The following is a 19,038-nucleotide window of genomic DNA, read 5'->3' as shown; positions in this document are numbered from 1 at the left end:
TATTCCTTTTGATACTCTTTTTTTGCTCTTTATGCAATTCTTTCATTAACTTTTCTTGGCTAGCATCAATGACTGTGTAAAAAACATGTACAAATCTATTCAGGGCCATTGAATTTATTTTTTGTCCCGATTAGTTGACCTAATCTTTGGACTCACCCCCTGGATATTGTAAAAACTCGCAACCCTGTTTTGTAGTCATTGTAGTAAAGCACGCTGTGTACTGTGCAAAAGTATAACTGGATTATCTTGACGATTTGGAACAAAGCATGCGCATTTTGCTGACACAGATCATAAACAGATGAGCAGCACCTCCCCTCTGTTTGAAAGTGGTGTTGGAGCTTAGCTGCATTCCTAATATGGGCTGGAATTTCAAGATATTACACAGCCGGCGAGATGTTCAACGCAGTCGACCAACAGAGCGAATAATTGCCACCCTCTTGTGTATTTGATAAATACGTGCACACTTTGTATCCCCGCTCATTGATAAATGAGAGAGATTGATGATGTTGTGGGTAATCACGCATAAATCAATCTGTTATTTAGCATCATTATTGCTACATATCTGACTACTATTAAGTGTATTGCGTAAAAAAACGGATGTCGTTATAATTTTGATGTACATTTTGCCCACAACTGGTTACAAAGGAGGCTAATTCTATCATGCTGTGCGCTGAGGTGTAGGCTATCTCTTTAACTGTGTAAAATCTTTGCGGTGTTTTGTCACGTACATCTAGTTGTGACTGGTTTGAACTGGTCTCGTGAGCATGCGCACTTGGTGTAAACAGGAAGAAACGACGTAAAGTAGGTCAAATCCACCCATAAAGAAGAGAAAATGCACGGACAGCCACGAGCGAGTGTTTGGTTTTTGTTTACATATTAGCCAAACTAAATGATGATTTGTATCACCTGATAGTAATTTATATCACAGCTTGTAAAACCGGTCGGGGTCTTTGTTTCGAAAAACGCGATAGATTCCTTGCGTTAGCTAACATTAGGCTCAGAGTGACGCGGTTTATTTCCACCAGGTTTGCCTGGCAGTATTCGCCTGCTGACCTACATTTGAAAATATTCCCTGGGTTCTTCGCAAATTTCGTGACTTTTGTATCGAGCGAAACCTCGAAAAATGGTTCAAAAAGAAAATACGTTAGAGACTCCTCAAGTGGATGGTGAGCCGAGCCCCAGCCCAGTCTCCGGAGAGCCTTGTGCAGAGGCTTCTGGCCCGGTGGAAGAGACTGTGATCGGAGTCGAAACGACGGGCCTCAGAAAATTTATAAGCGGAGTCGTGGAAGGTAATGTTGGAGAAAGATTATGTATGTAGTTTGGTATCGTCACATAAATAAATAAATAAATAAATGATAAATTTGTATCTTAAAATGCAAATATGCTGGTTAATAAAAAAAAAAAAAAAGACCCTTTAAAATTTCATAGGCTTACGTGTATATACAACACGATCTAGTTAATCGCATACAATCAGAAGCTAGGCGTCGAAATGCTGCAGTAATTCCGCTGTCTGTCTGTACATAATGAACACAGTGCTACACTTCATGAATTTAAAAGGGACGTCTTTATTTGGGCACATTCCTGAGTAATTCAGAAGATCGGTATTAAGCAGATTCAAGCACGTCTGCACCAAGGGGCAAACTGTCGAAGCGACTAAGCAGCTCGCTGTGCATGCAGGAAACGCACATCAGGACTGCAGGGTGCGTTGAAACTGAATGTCGTGTTTTCTAACGCAGGCTTTTATGGGCGGCCATGGACAATGGAACAGAGGAAAGAGCTGTTCAGGAGGTACTGTGGATCATTTAAGACTGCATGTTGACAGCATTATAGCAGGGTAACTCGGATTGTTTTAATGAGTCTGAAAAAATGATTTTCACAGGCAGCAGAAATGGGGACTGAATACATACCTTTACGCACCCAAAGATGACTGCAAACACAGAATGTTCTGGAGGGAGCTGTATTCAGTGGAGGAAGCAGGTGATTACCAAGAATGTCTTTGTGGAGACGGGGGAATGATTGTATGATACTTTTAAAGTGAGCCAATTGCATATTAATTATAAATGCACAATAATTTACACTTTTGTCTTTCTCCTGTCTCCTAGAGCAACTCATGACTTTAATCGGTGCTGCTAATGAGCATGGGATAGAGTTCATCTATGCCATTTCCCCTGGATTAGATATTACCTTCTCCAACCAAAAAGAGGTTTCTGCACTCAAGAGGAAACTTGATCAGGTATTGCAGCATTTTTATGAAGAACACATTGAAATCCTTCTTGATGGATATCTACAGCAGTTTTCTGTATTTTACTATGTCATTTCTTCCCTTTCAGGTTTCACACTTTGGCTGCAAGTCCTTTGCCTTACTTTTTGATGATATTGACCACAACATGTGCCCTGCTGATAAAGAAGTGTTCAGTTCTTTTGCACACGCTCAGGTTTCTATCACCAATGAAATCTACCAATATCTTGGCGAGCCTGAAACCTTCCTCTTCTGTCCCACAGGTAACTTGTTTTCCTTGTTTTTTTTGTACCTGCCTTATTTGCTCATTTTGTGTGTTTGCGCTACTTGCTCACTTATTTTTCTCACCGTCAAATTCAGAGTACTGTGGAACATTTTGCTACCCAAGTGTCCCTCAGTCCCCCTACCTCCACACAGTAGGAGAGAAGCTCCTGCCTGACATTGATGTGCTATGGACAGGCAAGTCTAACAGTTTTCTTTGAAATTGCAAACCTATTCATACATGTCTATGTTGAAGACTTAAAAAGAATAATTATTTGGATATGTTGACTTTTCTGTAGGACCCAAAGTGGTTTCCAAAGACATCACAGTGGAGTCTATTGAAGAGGTGTCAAAAATCCTGAGAAGAGCCCCAGTAATATGGGACAATATTCATGCCAATGATTATGACCAGAAGAGACTTTTCTTGGGTCCCTACAAGGGCCGCTCCACAGAGCTCATCCCCAGACTGAAGGGAGTCCTCACCAATCCAAACTGCGAGTTTGAATCCAACTTTGTAGCAATCCACACTTTGGCCACCTGGTACAAGTCTAATATGAACGGTGTGCGCAAGGATGTGGTCATGAGTAAGCAACAGAGACTTCTTTCTTTTGTTTGTTTGTTTAGTTATTCTGCAAATTTCAAAGCATACCACAGACAGAAAAGATCCAGCTTGAAATGAGTGGGTAAAATGTACTTCATTAAGCAATAAGGAAGGAGGGGAAAAATGAAGATCAGTATCAAATAATTTTATCAAAACCCTTTATGCCTTTGAGGCAAAGGGGTAATTTAACAAAAATAAAACACACAGGGTTTTGAAAATTTGGGTGGGGGTGTACTTATAGTTAGCTGGGGAAATGTAACACCTGATGTAAGGTTTATCGAAACTAGGAAAACATTTCTGCAGTCTGGTTTTAATATACTGTACATCTATTTAAGCTAAGTAATGCTTATACAAGCGCACATGGAGTGAAAAGAATCCTGAGCATTGGATTTCTTAAACGCCTTTCATTAAGTTTAGGCCTCAGCTCCTCATATCAAAGTCTGAAGTCATGAGTAGGTACACAATCTTTAGTTACAAGGATTTTAAAGTTTCCAAAAGTGTCATTATCAGTATAATGCTTATTTTGTGTTGATGCAGTATACTCTCAGTATGAAGTTACTGTCATCTTGCACTGAAATCCAGATTATTAATGGATGTACTTCTGTTTTTTCTCTCCCCACCTTGCCCCTTTACCAGCTGATGGTGAGGACAGCACCGTTTCTATCCAGATTAAGTTGGAGAATGAAGGCAGTGATGAAGAACTTGAGACAGACATACTCTATAGCCCACAACTTGCTCTAAAACTGGCTCTCACAGAATGGCTTGGGGAGTTTGGTGTGCCTCACCAATACAACAGTAAGTTTAATCTCCATTAATTTTTTTTTGTTAATAGAGTTTTTAGCAGCATCACCTGAAATGCCTTAAAAACCATACCGTATGCACTGACACTCTGTTCTCACAGGCCGGCAGGTGCCTCAGAGTGGTGCCAAAGGCACGGGTATAGATGTGTCATCCATGACTGCTCCCTCTCTTTGCTCCTCAACAACGGTCACAACTGTGTTCCAGCAGCCCATCATGTCTCCAGCAATGCCTCCTCTGTGCCTGGATCCAATCTCACTTCCTTTGGCAAAAAGACCTCAGGAGGAAGAGGAGGTGGAGTTTGCATTATGACACAGTTGTAGCACTTGTGTGACCTTAACAAGTACTTTTACCAATCGAGTTTTCTGTTCATGCAGCTCATCACCCAGTAAAATAACCATTGGGTCATTGATTAAAGGGCTAATAATTAAAGTAATTGTCCTCTCTTTATAGTCTGGTACAATCCAGACAGAGGATTGTACCAGACTATCTACAGGTACTTTAACTTTTTACTGGGCATGTGCAGGTGGAGGTGGAAAAGAAGGATTCAGATGAGGAGCCCATGGAGATGGTGGTTGAGAAGCAAGATGAGGCAGAGCCAGAAGCCGAAGTCGACCCAGAAGAGAAGCATGCAGGTCCTATTTTAGCTGACAAGATGGCCGAGGACCTCAAACCTATGGATACAGACAAAGAGAGTCTGGCAGAGTCCAAATCTCCTGAGGAGTCAATTCAAGAGGACTCTGGTAATGATATCGCCCCTATGCAGACAGATGATCAGCTCAAACAGGTGCTGCAAACATTAGTGAGTCATTTCTCCTTTATATCTGCATTTGAAGGCAAAAACCAAATCAAAATGCTTGCAAAGTCTCATTGCTGATTTGGGTCCACAGGAAGTGTTTGTACCAGGGCCCAACGAAAAGGCGCTGTTCACAGCAGAGCCTCTTACCCTGGAGGACCTGTGCTTGCTGGCAGAGCTCTTTTATCTGCCTTACGAACATGGACCCAAGGCCATGCAAATGTTAAAGGAGTTCAACTGGCTAAGAGCCAACAGCAGCGTCGTTAGTGTCAACTGCAAGAGGAGAGAATCTGAAAAGGTGGGTGATTTTTACTGAAACGCGCACATGGAGTGTGTTCAGAGAAGGAGGTCCATTAGATGGCTAGTCTGTTATCAACTAACCACGCTGTTCATGGTGCAGAAAACAAAATGGTGGCTGTGTAGTACCCATACTGCCCATTGGGTGGTGTGGTTATGACAGCAAATGGTGTGCTTGCACTACAGTTTAGTGCTGTGCTTTTTGTGTAAACTATGGCTTCCCTTTCTATGCAGCTTGTTTTGCTTTTAGTTACATATTCACACGTCACAGTGGAAAAGTACAGTTGTAAATAATTTCAACACTCATGGCCTATTGGGACACTTGTATATGATATGTCATAAGTGACATGAGTGCTTTTTTTGTTTTGTTTTCCTTTCTTCCTTCCTGCTACCACAACTCTTAAGTGGTTTAATGCTTGCCATTTCCACCAGTATTTATCTTTTTCAAACATTGTGTTGAACACAGGTGACCGAATGGCAGTCACGGGCAGAAAAGTTTGAGGAGATGTGCTGCTCAGTCATCCAGATGTTCACACGGCTATCTAATACAGCTAACCGCACCATCCTGTATGACCTCTACCCTTACCTCTGGGACATCAAGAGCATCATTTCTATGGTCAAGTCTTTTGTCCAGTGGCTCGGTATGTATAAGGGGAACCACGGGGTCCTTATTCTTAGAGAGCAGTAGTTTAGCGTAGAGTCCATTCAGGTGTTGTAATCCTTTACCATTCTCAGGAACACAGTTACATACAAATTACTAAAGCACATCATTTAAAAAAAAAAAAAATTAAAAAAAAAATGAAAGAACAAACAGTGTAATGATGGATCATTTAGCTGCATGGTTTCCATTCTAGACCTGGACTATGTTATTTTAAGAATGATATGAGACAACAATCTGAATAACAGTAATATTTCTAATCTTCTGCATCAGTTATTGTAGGGTTAGTTTTTGGCAAATATCCCCAGCTGAAATTGGTAGCAGGTTATTTGATTAGTTTAGAAATGGGTTAGGCCAAATGCATCACATTTAAATGGATATAAATCTATTAATTGCTCTTTAATTTGTTGATTTTTTTTCTTCTTTTTTCTAATCTGACTGAATGCTGCTTGCACTGCTGCTGTGCTCCCTTTTTATTCCACAACAATTTGCTCCATGTTTGTCTAAACTGAGTATCTGTGGAGAAAATGTCCCAGCAGGGTTACTGCTGCTTGCTGTGTATCCAGTAACATCACTGCTGCGTTCCCACACAGACACTTGCTTCCATTTCTCCGTCTGTGGGGATGGGCACAGGGGAAATCCCAACCCCCCCTCCCTTCCTCCATGCCCTAGCGCGCACGCGAGCTTGGAGAGCAAGTTGACTGACTCACTGTGGAAGGCCATTCTGGTGCATAAACAAGGAATCAGAAATGTCTAAATTGTCCTTAATATGAATCGCATGCATATATTACAAGAAGATTGTTGGATTTTTAAGCCACTGAATCATGTGCTCACTCTGTATCAGAGGAGAATGCATCACATTGTAAAAGAGGATATTCTTTCTTTCCCTCCCACTTTCATCTCTCTCTATCTTAAATTAGTCTTTCAGGTGATGTCCTGTGATACAGCATGAGTGACATGGAGTCTTCTCATGACATCTCCATCTTTTCATGGAGTGTTTGTTTGTTAGTCTGAAGCACCAGCATGGCCTGTAGGTAGGTTACTCCCTGTAACCCAGTTTCATTCACAGGTTTCTGTCCTGTCCGGCTATATGGTAAAGCTGAGGTCTCTGGCCCACAGTACACAGCAGGCAGCATACCCACACTGGCAAATCCACATTAAAAGTCCACACTGCCGGCTTGATGCTTCAGTAAATGGTCTTAAACGCTCAAGCCTCACCAAAGAAGTTAAAGCCCCATAAATATAGTTACCTGCATGAAGTTCCCAAATATTGACTTCTGCTTTTGCTATTAGCATTCATTTCATCAGTCCCCATATTTTCCCCCCCTAGTGGAAGCTGTGCAGCCGGCACTTAGTCACAACCTCCCTGGTTATTGCACTGAGAACACTTACTAATAACTATTTTCTACTGTTTTCTCCCTTCACTATGTACAGATGGAAGAATCCACAGTACAAGTTTCTACTGCTATTGGATCGACAGTGGCCGATGTATGCACATGCAGGCGTTGTCTCTTTCTAATGTTCATGTATCAAATTGATCTTTGTAGTTTTATTTTAAAGCTAAAAATTTAAAAGTAAAGGAAAGATTTGGAGGAAAGGAAGCTGCCCTCTGGATGAAGTCACATTTTGCGCAGCGATTTTAAAGTCTGAATACTAAGTGTTAACTCCCAAATTTCTCTTTGGCAGCATCTCTCTAACTTGTTTTTTTTGTTTCTGTCAGTAGGCCTGTAGAATTGGCTCAGACCAGCCAGATGCACTCACTCAAGGGACCTTACACTTGGTTTCATTTATATTTAATATGTAATATTTGAGTGGACTCACCCTAAAAAAAAAAAAAAAAAAAAAAAAAGAGGGGGGGGCAGAAAGACAAAAGAACAAATGTTCCATGTTATTCTGCATAAATGTCACAGTGCTGGATCGGTGCTGTTGCACTACATAATCGGCTAGTCTTTTGCGGTGCCCTTTGTGGTTTTTAATCTGGATATCCAGGTTCCCAGTTCCTTCCTGTGGCTGCATCTGTATGCTGTGTTGTCAGTTCATCAAAGGAAATGTTTTAGGTATCAGGGAGAGATTCGCATGTAAAGCACTGTTAGGTGTCCTGCACGCGCGCTGCATTTGTCTGGTCACATGACAGGGCTTCTTGTCAACCAGGGGTTGGTTTTTATTAGCAACTTGAATCAGAAGCTTGCTCATTTGTCTTTATATTGATTGGGTTTTAATAATAAGCTGAGAGGTCCTTTAAGTCTGGAAATGCTGATCATGCTGCCTCTAGTCTTCCTGGTTTTTAATGACTTGTGCTACCCCCGTCATGTGACAAGGCAGATAAAATGAGAATGTGACTTCACACAAGGTGCTAATATCAGTGGGGTGACGGCAGCTAAAGCTTACTTTGGTAGCCCATAGACAGATTTTATTTTTTTTATCCCCCCTCTCTCTCTCTGTATTGGTCATGAAGTCTGTCAGCTTCTCAAATGAGAATTACCCTCCTGAAACACTGAACATGAAAGACCTGCATCAAATAACTTGCCACGTGGACACCATGTCACATGGAGCTTTTGGGTAACGTTTTGCATTTACAAAGGTGCAGAGCAGTTTTTTGTAAAAGTAATGTGCATCTTGCACCAGATTCCTTCTAGCATATATAAGCTTTAGATGCTTGAGCCCCATTTGATTGTAAAATATATTCTCTACATATAATTCCAAATTGGGTCCTTTTTTTTTTTTTTTTTTTTTTTGTTTTAATGATTTAAAAAAATAAAAATTCATCAATATTTTGCTATTAGATATATATGACCCCCTTCATTCTCATCTCCCCACTCCCTTCATCTCTATCAGAGAGCCCCATCCTGTGGTAACAATGTCCGCTTGGCTCTGCTCCTAACAGGGTGTCGTAGTCAGTCCTCAGCACAGTTCCTTAGAGGAGACCAAGAGCCATGGGCCTTTAGGGGAGGTCTAGCAGGAGAGTTCCAGGTATCTAATGCACCGAATTTACAGCAATCAAATGGAAAAAAAAAAAAAAAAGAGAGAAAAAAGTGCTGTGAGCAAAGATGACGATGGTATTATGTGCGTAGGTATGAAGGGGTTTGGTCTGTCAAAGGTGAGCTGATTGCAGTGAGTTATGCTCACGACATCCAGGCTCCATCCCCTCCACTTAATCTCCAAATATGTTTGTGCCCTGGCATTACTTTGGGATATTGGCAGTATCTGTGAGGGGAGTGGGTGACCTGAATTCCATGCTGGGAGGGGGGGAAAAGACAAACAAACTTAAAGCCAGTGTTTGGCGTGGCATCTTCTGATTGTGTTGCTGCTTCTGATCGATTTTGGTTTCTTTCAGCAACTGCTGAAGGAGATGCTGCTTTTCCCTGGCGCATGCAGCGCAAGCGAGTATGGTTAGGTTTTATTTTCATGACATATCATTTCTTTGCAGGAAAGCACAGCGCTCAAAGCCAGCCCTTTGCGAGCGCACGCGCAAGCATCGCAGCGCCAGCGAGAACGCAAGCACGTACGCGATGAGAGAACTCCATGATTAAACACATCAGTCCAGTCTAAAGTGGTGTTTCCAGCCCAGACTCCCAATGGCAACCAAAATGCTGTTGAGTGACTCAGTTGGCAATCATTTAATTCCCCGTTTTGGGTTTTTTGTTGTTTGGAGTTCTCTCTGTCTTTCTGCGCTAGCATCATTATTTTTCTCAACAGGAGGGTCCTGCGCAGCGAAGTATTGCGATGCCTTACAAAAGGGAAAGGAGCATCTCCTTCAGCCAGTAAAACCTTAGTCAGACCAAAACGCGAGCCTTTTTTTCTTTTTGTTATGTTTGCAAATGTCTGTTTGTAGTTGGTGCTGTTTTTCTTTAGCGAAAATGAGAAAGATGTGAGGTTTGCTCTTGTTGTCCACTGTCAGGTCAACAAGGAACAACACTTTATATACTTAAGTTGTCTTCAGACTCCAAAGCACTTTTCTGTCTTTAGTTCCTTTTGGGTTGATAGTGGCTCAACTTGGCAAACACACAGTGAGGCAGTCAGCCAGACTAGCACGACACCTTTTCCCTGTGAAACTGACCCTCCTTATTTTGATATCCACAGCGATTGTTGCCAATAGATGGGGCAAACGATCTTTTCTACCAACCTCCACCTTCATTGCCAACCTCAAAAATCTATACCATGAGGCCGTACTTTCCCAAAGATGAGGTGAGATATTGTTGTTTTTGTTTGTTGTTGTTTTTGTTTTTTTTGTTTTTTTTTTAGTTAAGCCAAACTCCTATAGTCCTTTTTATAACAGTTGTCAAGCACGGCAAAATTGTCTTAGTGTTACCATAAAAAGCTGGAATGTCTTGAAGGAATTTCTTTAGGTTTGGCACGTTTACTTGTTAATTGATTAGGTTTGCTTGTTAAATGTCACAAAACAGTTTGTCACCAGACCTCAGATATTCGTATAAGTATCCTGTCTTCTTCCCCTCATTTCTCATAAGTGTGATGTGACAAAATAATGAAGTTGCAACATGTCTGTCTTGGACATCCAAATGTTTTGTATGAAATTGATTTACTTCTGGAAAATCCCTTCTAACTAATATGTGACCATATTTTGTATTTCGTCACTTATTTACTTCCTCTGAGTCTTTATTACATTATCTAGCAAAAAACCCCCACCCTATAAGCAGTTTTTGCCAGGCCTTCAGCACTTTTTCAAATTTTGATGACCATGAAGCTGCGTATGGCCAACATGCGTTGAACACATTAAGACAAATGAAACAAAATGTTTAAATGGATGTTTAAATTAAAAAATAAAATAAAAATCCAATATTTATAATAAATCCCACTTTTTTTTTTTTTTTGTCTTTATATTGATTGTAGTAAAAAGCTACAAAAGTCTGGACCAATATTAATGTAAACTGCAAGCTGAGTAATTCGCAGAATCCATATAACTTATGAGTCACTTATTCAAGTAGAGTTAGTTGCTAAACTTGGTGTCAACGCAACTGTTTCATTAACAGCTGTTATCGGTCTCATTATGCAGACTGCAGTCTATAAAATATGTAAAGAGATGTACTGTGAAGGCACGGAGGATGTACCATTCTCTGATGACGATCCTGACCTCATAGGAGACAGGTAAGAAAAGGCACATGCATTTGTTTGCAGTCAACACATTTCCCCATTCCCCTTATTAAGGCTTTAATCTGTTCACAGGTTAGTAGGAGGTCTCCTGACACTAAGTTCGGACTATGGGTTTGTGTTGGAGGATGATGAAGGGATCTGTGGTTATGCTCTCGGCACCGTAGATGTTAAACCCTTTATCAAGAAATGCAAGTTGAGCTGGATTCCCTTCATGCAAGAGAAATACCACAAACCTGACTGTGATAAGGACCTCACAGAGGCTGAGGTATGCATTTCTTTCTATCATAATATTGAGCGTCATGATTGTGCGTCCTTTTATTAAGATTACTAAAGCACTCTTTCATTATTGTAGAAGATGATACTGAGTTTCCATGAAGAGGAGGAGGGTCTGCCGGACTCTTTCCTCTCCAACTTTCCCTCTCTCATCAAGGTCGACGTTCACGCCAAAGTCACTGACCCCAGTGTGGCCAAAAGCATGATGGGCTGTCTGTTATCTTCTCTTAAGGCCAACGGTAGGTAGCAGCCAATCGTGTCTTTAGCCTCCTGCCTCATAACCACTCCATAGAAGTATTGATTCATTAAGTTTATTTTTAAAGTTTTAGTAAAGTGGAAAACAAAGGTTCACTTATCTACATGTAATGTGTGCATGAGGCCAAAGTCCAAAACGACAAGATTAGAAGCCTACATTACTGTTTTTTTTATCATAAAGGCTTCTTTACCCCTTTTTTAGATTTAATGTAAATAAACCAAGGGTAGTGAAGTTTGGTTCTCTTTTCTGTGTCCTTTCTCTCTCAGGATCCCACGGCGCGTTCTGTAAGGTTCGACAGACTGATAAGCGAATGTTGGACTTCTATAGTAAGCTGGGATGCTTTGAAGTGGCCAAAATGGAGGGCTTTCCTAAAGACGTCATCATTATGGGCCGTAGCCTTTGAAGAAACATCCTGCAACAATGACGGACAGAGCGAGTTGACATAGTTTAAACGTGTTTGCTACCTTCATGAGAAAACTTTCATGGTGATTTTTATATCACGTTACCAATCTGGGCTCTTTTTAGGATTTGTGTGGAAGCACAGCGGATGCCTGTGCCCCCCCCCTTAGATGTTTTGGCTCTACTGGATTCAGCACGTCAAAGGCCAAGGAGTGATCTGTAATCTCTTTCACTCAGTAACACATAAGTGGAACCCCTTCTCTGATCCCACTATTCCTTCCTAGGAGGAAGGAAAGAGGAAGGAAGAGATGACTCCTTGAGACCTTCTTAACCCACCTCCCTCCTTTTTTTTTTTTTTTTTAATTATTTTATTTTAAATCCAGTGGCCATTACATGAATTTTACCCGCATGCCTGAAATCAGCGTCTGTATCTGAAGGTGAAGGCTGAGCTGTGAAATGAGGGTAGCCCGCATCTAGTGTCGTAACTACCGCTACATCCTGCTTTCCCAGATGTGACATGGAGAAATGGTATAGTCGTTGGCTTAGGTGAAACATCTTTATGCAGGATGTGAAGTGCTGTTTGAGAGTTTGCCTTTCGTTTTCACATCGTGGTATTTTCGGTCGCTCCACCACATACTTGGAGATGGATGCCTTTTAGGTAGTGTGTTTCTGACAAAATTGATCTGAAGCACTGTGTGTGTGTGTGTGTGTGTGTACACATGAAGGGTGAACAGTTGTAGCTTTTTAAGGTTTTGCCAAGCCCTGAATTAAATTGTTGCCACAGGCCAACAAAGCAAACGTCAAAGAGGAGGTCCTTTTCAATTTCTGTTCTAGTAGTAGACATTTGGAAAGCAATAAAAGCTTTCATGTGTTCATTAACATGTTTTTCAGCCATTGCCTTTTTGTTCCTTGCCTTATCATTTTAGCTTATAATTTCAAACACGGCTAGAGATGGCACGTTGACCTCGTTGTTTTTCAAATTCCAGAGATGTAGCCTCACACTCACAGTAACGCGTCTTGGTTTTTGCTCTACCAGATCCATAACGCAAGCACAGAAACCCTTCAGTAAACTAAGCTGACTAAAAAGCTGATATTGTACCATTTTTAGTTAAGTTAAATTCTACATTTATCTAATATTGTTGAAATGTTTGTCTTTCTAACTTTGCGTAGTTAAAATGTCAAATTTACCACAGTTTGTTTCGTTCCTGTTTGAAAGCACGAATGTTTAAATCAACACTTCCTGAGAGTAGTACACCACGGGACCAAAATGTGTTAGGCTGTTTGCGTTGTTTTGTTTTTTTTCTTTTGGTTGAAATGATGAAGAATCCGAAATCTTCTGTTCCTCCACTAATATGAAACTGCTCATTTCACCAGACCTGATGGGCAAATTCACTCATGTCATCCCTTAATGTTTTGTTTCAGCGTTGCATACCAGTAAATGTATTTTCAGCTGCGTTTCAGCGAGGTGCTCTTGGGATCACTGAGGTTGTTGAATCCTGTCACCAAATGTGAAAATGGCAATGGTTTCAACACTGTTTAGTTCAGTTGACGTGGTTTGGAGCCGAAATTCATACCCTTCCTCCCTCACAAGCTATTCATTGAATGTGTTTTTAAGTCAAAGCTATAATTTGCTTTTATGAATTTTTTTTTGTTTTTTCTTTTAAAAAGCACTTTCACTCATAGGAGTGTTTAACTGGTTAACTGAGGATCTGTGGTTGTTACTCAGTAGCTGCCTGCCAATGTGATGTTTTGAAACTGTGCATTCATAATGTGCATGAGTTGTAATGGATTTGTTGTGGCAGATGCTAGGAAAAAAAAAAAAAAACCTCATCTTCATGCTACATAGAGGAAGAAGCATGCCACTCAGCCCTATGAGTATAATACTGTTGTTCTCGGACAGTCTGTAAACTCTGTCGATCATAAAGTGTTATTTTGTTTTCTATATTGAAACTGCTGCCAGCAAACTGACGCTGGTTTAGGTAATCCCTTGTCCTGTACAGCCGTTTTACCTGTCAGCCAGGTGTGAAACTCGCCCACGGGATCTGCTATCTGTCTGCTGAAACGGCAGTATAATTTTCACACTTGTCTTAAATGGTTCATTTTGCAGTTTGCTGATGCTTGAGCTTTCTCCTCTGCCAACTAGATTTGATTAATACTTGGCTGTGAAAGAGAAAGGGCTCCAGTGGTAGATTTTCAGTTAAGGGGTGGGGGGGGATCATTAAAGTGAGTTTTCCATTGTAAAGTTTGTATGTAAAGTATATAAAATGGAAAAACTAATAAACGATAAGTGACTGTTGCTTTGTCCTGTGCGCCACTATTTATCTAGATAGATAGATATCTCTCTGTCTGCAGTGAAAGATTTCATGTAAGGTTTTTAGAAGTAAAGGGAAAGTAATATCTTTACTTAAAGGAATATTGACCTGTTCAGATGGGTCAGAAGTGACCTTTGGTTTAATGTCCTTGTTAAAAGAATCTTTATTGCAAACAATTATGTAATAATCAACAGCCAGTGGTTAGGTACACCTGTTCAACTAGTCATTAAGCCAAATATCTAATCGGCCAATCACATGGCAGCAACTCAGTGCCTTTAGGCATGTAGACATGGTCAAGATACCTGCTCAAAATCAAACAAAGCATCAGAATGGAGCTAAAAGGTGGGTTTTTTTTTTTTTTTTTTTTTGTTTTTTAAAAAGTGACTTGAAATGTGCAATCTGTGATGCCAGACAGGCTGGACTGAGTATTCAGAAGCTTGTTATCTACTGGGATTTTTCCCCAAGTAATTTCTAGGGTTTATAGGAAGTGGTTTTAAAAATCAAAATCAGTGAGTAGCAGTTTTTGTTTTTTACGTAGAAATGACTTGAGGTCAGAGGAGAATAGCCAGACTGCTTTTGAGCTGATATGAAAACAACCATAACCACTGATTTACAACCAGTGTGTGCACAAGAGCATCTCTGAACACTGAAGCAGATGGCTTACAGCAGCAGAAGACCATGCTGGGGTGCCACTCATGTCAAGTAAGGACAGGAACCCAAGGCTGCAAGTTACATGGGATTGCCAGAACTGGAAAAAAACGTTCTGGATTTCTGCTGCAACATTTGTAATGGTATGATCAGAATTTGGCATTAAAAAGCTGAAAGCACGAGCTCATTCCTGCCTTGTATCAAAGATTCAGGCTCCTGGTGGTAATGGTGTGACGGGTGTTTTCTCTGCACACTTTGGGCCCCTTAGTACCAACTGAGCATCATTTAAACACCAGTCTGAGTATTGTTGCTGACCATGTCCATCCTTTTATGACCATAGTATGTCCATTTTTGATGTCTGCTTCCAACAGGATAACACTCAATGTCACAAAGCTCAAATCATCTCAAACTGGTATGTTGAACATGACACTGAGTTCACTGCACTTAAGTGGCCTCCACAGTCACCAGATTTCAACAACAGAGCACCTCTGGGATGTGACGGAACATGAGATTCCCATCATGGATGTGCAGCAACTGTGTGGTGCTGTCATGTCAATATGGACAAAAATCTCTGAGGAAGGTTTCCCCCTGGGTGAATCTATGTCACGAAGACAGCTCTGAAGGGACTAAGTTTAAGCAGATATTATTAGCATTAGCAGATAGTATTGTTCACCTATAATATTCTATATTTCACTGTATTTTACATTAAGTTCAATAGTTTTTGAGTTTATTAGCCACCGCTGTGAATCAGCTCAGGTAAATGAGAAGTTCATCACGTGTTTTACTCAGTCAGCGGCAGCTCCTGATTTCTGTAAAAGGAGTCAAGGGCGCGCACTGATGACGTATCAGGCGCGCGTGTAGGCTGCGACGTGCTTGTTATTTATCGTGGAGAGCTCATTAGACAGGAAAGCGCCAGCAGAATACTTAACTTTTACCGCTTCTGCAAAATGTCTTTCCACGACGATGAATCCTCGGACGTCGGACCGAGCGGTCAATCCAGGCTGGAGAGCTTCCTGTTCAGTAAGGGCCTGTTAAACAGTCTGTCAGAGATGTTCTGTAGGCGCACACGTGGGTTTCTGCTGTGATGTTCCTACAGAAATTTCTCCCTCCTTGTTTTACTGGGGATTTTGTTTTGGGGGGCGGTGTTAATAAAAACCGTTGTCATTTAATTGCCGGTCTTACTGTTATTCCAGGTTGCGAACTGTCCTCCAAAGTACCTTTCTACACTTTCCAAGGAGATGAGGAGGAGGACCTGGAGCACTTCCTCGAACTCAGAACAGTATGTACAGTTTTGTTACCATCATTGGGATTTACCAGCGGCACGAACACACCAGTCAGTCACACTTTAGTCTGTCCGCAACAGTGATGTTCGGTGTTGTGATTGCTGCAGGTTTGCTTGGGTAACGGTGCCAAGGAGGAGAGCAATGTGGTGGAGGTGACAGCCATGAACCACCAAGGAAAGACGATCTCTGTGCCCATTGCCAACCTTCACATCAAGTGTCTCCCCATGGTGTGTAAACTGAGGCTGATGTGCCACACAGCTGAAGTTTGATCTGTCTTAACTTTGATGCTTTCTGTCGTCAGGTGAGTCTGGGAGAGTTTGAGCTGAAAGCCCCAGTCACCATCCGACTCAAGGCCGGCACAGGGCCAGTTTCTGTCAGTGGGCTACACCTTATTGGTAATACTCTACTTTCTTTGTGCTTTAACACTTTAACACTGCCAGTACTGACATTCTAAGAAGCTCACTGACAATATCTCATCTGTTTTCAGCCCCTTCATTGTATTTATATCAAAATGATAGTAATCAATGAATAATAGGAACTGATCCAATGCAGGTACTCTGCGTTTTAAACTGAGTTGGCTGACCCAAATAAACATGCAGCAGGAATTTTGTATTTTTATTTGTAGCTGATTATAAAAAATTGAATTCCTCTGCTTGACATTTAAGGAAGTTAATTAGAGTAATGCTTGGCTGCAGTTGATTGGTTGACCTATTGGTCTATATTAGGGATGGGCAACAGTTTTTCGCAGTGTGACGTGGATAAAATAAAGCAAAGAGCCAGACATTCAAACGTCTAAGTTCCAATATGTCGCCCCTAACCCTGAATTATTCTAAACTGCATGAATTTTGGTAGGTATAACATGTAAGAATAATGTACTTGTTTCAAAAATCAAGAGCTTTCTTCTAGAAAGTTTGGATAAAACAATCTGCTGAAATCCTGTGTCAGCTTTTAATTTTCTATATTTTAAGTGAAGGCGTTGTAATTAATAACTGGAGGAAAATGATTTGCACACAAGTGAAAGCAGTGCCGAACAACATCTATAAATATGGATCCTCATTCTTATTTATTTGCTGGGAGGCAGGGCTTGTTTAGTTTGCCTAAAACTCTCCTCCCCCCCCCCCACGAAGATGATGTTTAACCAATTCCTCCGTAACTTTAACAAAGAGTTTTGACCTCTCAGCATGTATCGCTATCGTCATTTGAAGGCTGTAACAGTAGTTTCCCCCTTTTTTGTGTAGCTACATAATCAGAGACGACCCTCACGAACTTCTGATGCAAACCCGTTCATTTTGTTTTATAAGCAGCTCCAGCTTATTCATCGTACTTTTAAAAGAACGTTTACTCAAATTAAGTCCCCCTACCCCCGAGACGTTCCCCCTCTCATACAAGAGCCTTCTTCAGTTCTACAAGCTGATTGGGAATCCCAGGTATTTAACCTCCACTGGGGTTATCACCTTGGAGGCGGTCCTGACACTTCTACGTGAACCTGAAAATCAAGCTTAGTTGCCTTCGGCTTAAGTGCTTAACACCTATGATATTTTGAGAAAGATCTTTTGTACCTCACAGCTTTTGAAAAACGACAGTCTAAAGCGGCGGCTTTGGGATCCAAACGCATTTAATTTTCAATACAGATGAATGCTATGAACGTCCTGTATAGTGAAACACCTGGAGTAACCTTGGTGCTCCCTCACCCTGCTCGACAAAAGGTTAAATATGTCTCTGGGCAATAAAACTTTGTAAAAGAAATCTGCAACTTACATCTTACAATTTTATTTCTTCTGCTGTTTCAAGTTAGTGTGTGCGTGAGGGTCAACTGCAAGGGCACATTCAGTAAAGCGACCTTTCTGGCCCTTAAAGAGTTCACCATTTTCTATGTTTTTTTTTTTGTTTTTTTTTATTCTTTTGTTCTTTCAATATAAAACAAAATAACAGAACATTTAAGGGCAGAGTCTCGCACACGCAGTCGAGATGGTGGTACCGGGATTCGGTGTAACACGGTGAGCTGACATTTTCTCCTGATCTTCTCAGCCACACAGGTCGACGACTCCGATTTGTCTGAGGAAGAAGATGAGGAGGAGGAAGAAGAAGAGGAAGAGCTGCCTGCTATCAAACCAGCAAAGAAGAAGCAGAAGCAATAGGTGGAGGGTTCACCGATGGATTTGTTTTGTTTTGTTTTTCTGAAATGGCTCACTCTCTGATGCATTTTAAGAAATAACAATTTTTTTGTACCAGACGAACACATTTTACAAAGTTCCCACTTCTTCCACACCAGCCGCATGAATGCTGTGTGTGGTGGCAGCTAATGGTGCAGTCGGAGGAATCACGACTGGCTCGGATGTTCTCGCCTCTCCTCGGTTTCTCACTGCGAGCGTTGCAGCAGTGTAACTCACTTGTAGAAGAACTGTTTTTTTGTTTTTGTTTTTTGTTTTTTTTGCTACCCACAGTTTTATACTGTATATAATTCAGTCACCACTGAAGGTAGTGGAAGAGGTGTCTTTTTACCACCAGCGGATCCTGGTATTGTTTAAAAAGGCCGATCTGGTAAAAAATAAATAAAAACGTTGTCGTCCACTTATCAGACGGGAAAGAAAATGCGTTCCAGCTCAAACCGAGTGGTGCAGACGGATGATGATGTGCATACGTCTTGATTCGTAGGAGTGTCACCCGATTCCTGCCAGTTGTAATATCGGAATACTGTTTTTCTACGTGATGTTTCAAATGTGAAGATTTGTACTTAGTCAGAACAAGAAAGCAATTTTGTCCAGATAAATGAGAAATCCCAGCACAATAAATAAAATCCAGTTTGTCTGTTTGTGGTTTGCTTTCTGTTAGCTCGGAAACTTTGTACAATTTAGGCCAGCGCTGCTTTTTTTTTTTTTGTTGTTGTTGTTCTCCAAAGGTTGATTCTGTTCATCTGGACGTAGCGTTTTCACTGGGAGAAACAGAAAAGAAGCAGTCGGCTGAGACTGAAGAAGTCACTTGGATGAGTGACAAAACATTTCTCCCACTGAAAACGCTGCGTCCAGATTCACAGAATCAACTTTTGGAGCTTTACTTACCTGGATGATTGAGCATGCATCAAGATGTTTTTTTTGTTTTTTGTTTTTC

At 41.0% G+C, this 19,038-nt stretch overlaps 2 protein-coding genes across 6 annotated transcripts; both read left to right on the top strand.

The window, feature by feature from the left end:
* The first annotated feature begins 784 nt into the window (after nucleotides 1-784).
* oga (O-GlcNAcase) lies at nucleotides 785-13,983 on the top strand. Of its 5 annotated transcripts, none has more exons than XM_040001107.1 (19): nucleotides 785-1,289; nucleotides 1,737-1,788; nucleotides 1,880-1,977; nucleotides 2,103-2,233; nucleotides 2,331-2,502; nucleotides 2,600-2,698; nucleotides 2,800-3,084; nucleotides 3,738-3,896; nucleotides 4,003-4,190; nucleotides 4,426-4,701; nucleotides 4,790-4,993; nucleotides 5,459-5,633; nucleotides 7,085-7,138; nucleotides 8,535-8,620; nucleotides 9,731-9,835; nucleotides 10,662-10,753; nucleotides 10,832-11,024; nucleotides 11,112-11,271; nucleotides 11,555-13,983. In XM_040001107.1, exons 1-19 carry the CDS (start codon nucleotides 1,124-1,126, stop codon nucleotides 11,689-11,691), a joined length of 2,832 nt encoding a protein of 943 aa, XP_039857041.1. In that variant the 5' UTR covers nucleotides 785-1,123; the 3' UTR covers nucleotides 11,692-13,983. The 5 variants fall into 5 exon arrangements, with proteins under 5 accessions (XP_039857041.1, XP_039857042.1, XP_039857040.1 ...); XM_040001108.1 differs by having other exon boundaries at nucleotides 787-1,289; nucleotides 4,003-4,193; nucleotides 4,426-4,686; XM_040001106.1 differs by having other exon boundaries at nucleotides 788-1,289; nucleotides 4,003-4,193.
* A 1,501-nt stretch (nucleotides 13,984-15,484) lies between these two features.
* npm3 (nucleophosmin/nucleoplasmin, 3) lies at nucleotides 15,485-18,742 on the top strand. The gene is made up of 5 exons (XM_040001111.1): nucleotides 15,485-15,667; nucleotides 15,841-15,926; nucleotides 16,038-16,157; nucleotides 16,232-16,325; nucleotides 17,959-18,742. The coding sequence occupies exons 1-5, from the start codon at nucleotides 15,595-15,597 to the stop codon at nucleotides 18,066-18,068; spliced, it is 483 nt and encodes a 160-aa protein (XP_039857045.1). The 5' UTR covers nucleotides 15,485-15,594; the 3' UTR covers nucleotides 18,069-18,742.
* Nucleotides 18,743-19,038: the final 296 nt, after the last annotated feature.

The sequence above is a fragment of the Simochromis diagramma genome, unplaced genomic scaffold (genome assembly GCF_900408965.1).
Source record: "Simochromis diagramma unplaced genomic scaffold, fSimDia1.1 OVJJ01000421.1, whole genome shotgun sequence".
NCBI lineage: Eukaryota > Metazoa > Chordata > Actinopteri > Cichliformes > Cichlidae > Simochromis > Simochromis diagramma.
Note: the sequence above shows the minus strand (reverse complement) of the source record. Positions and strands in the feature narration are given on the sequence as shown.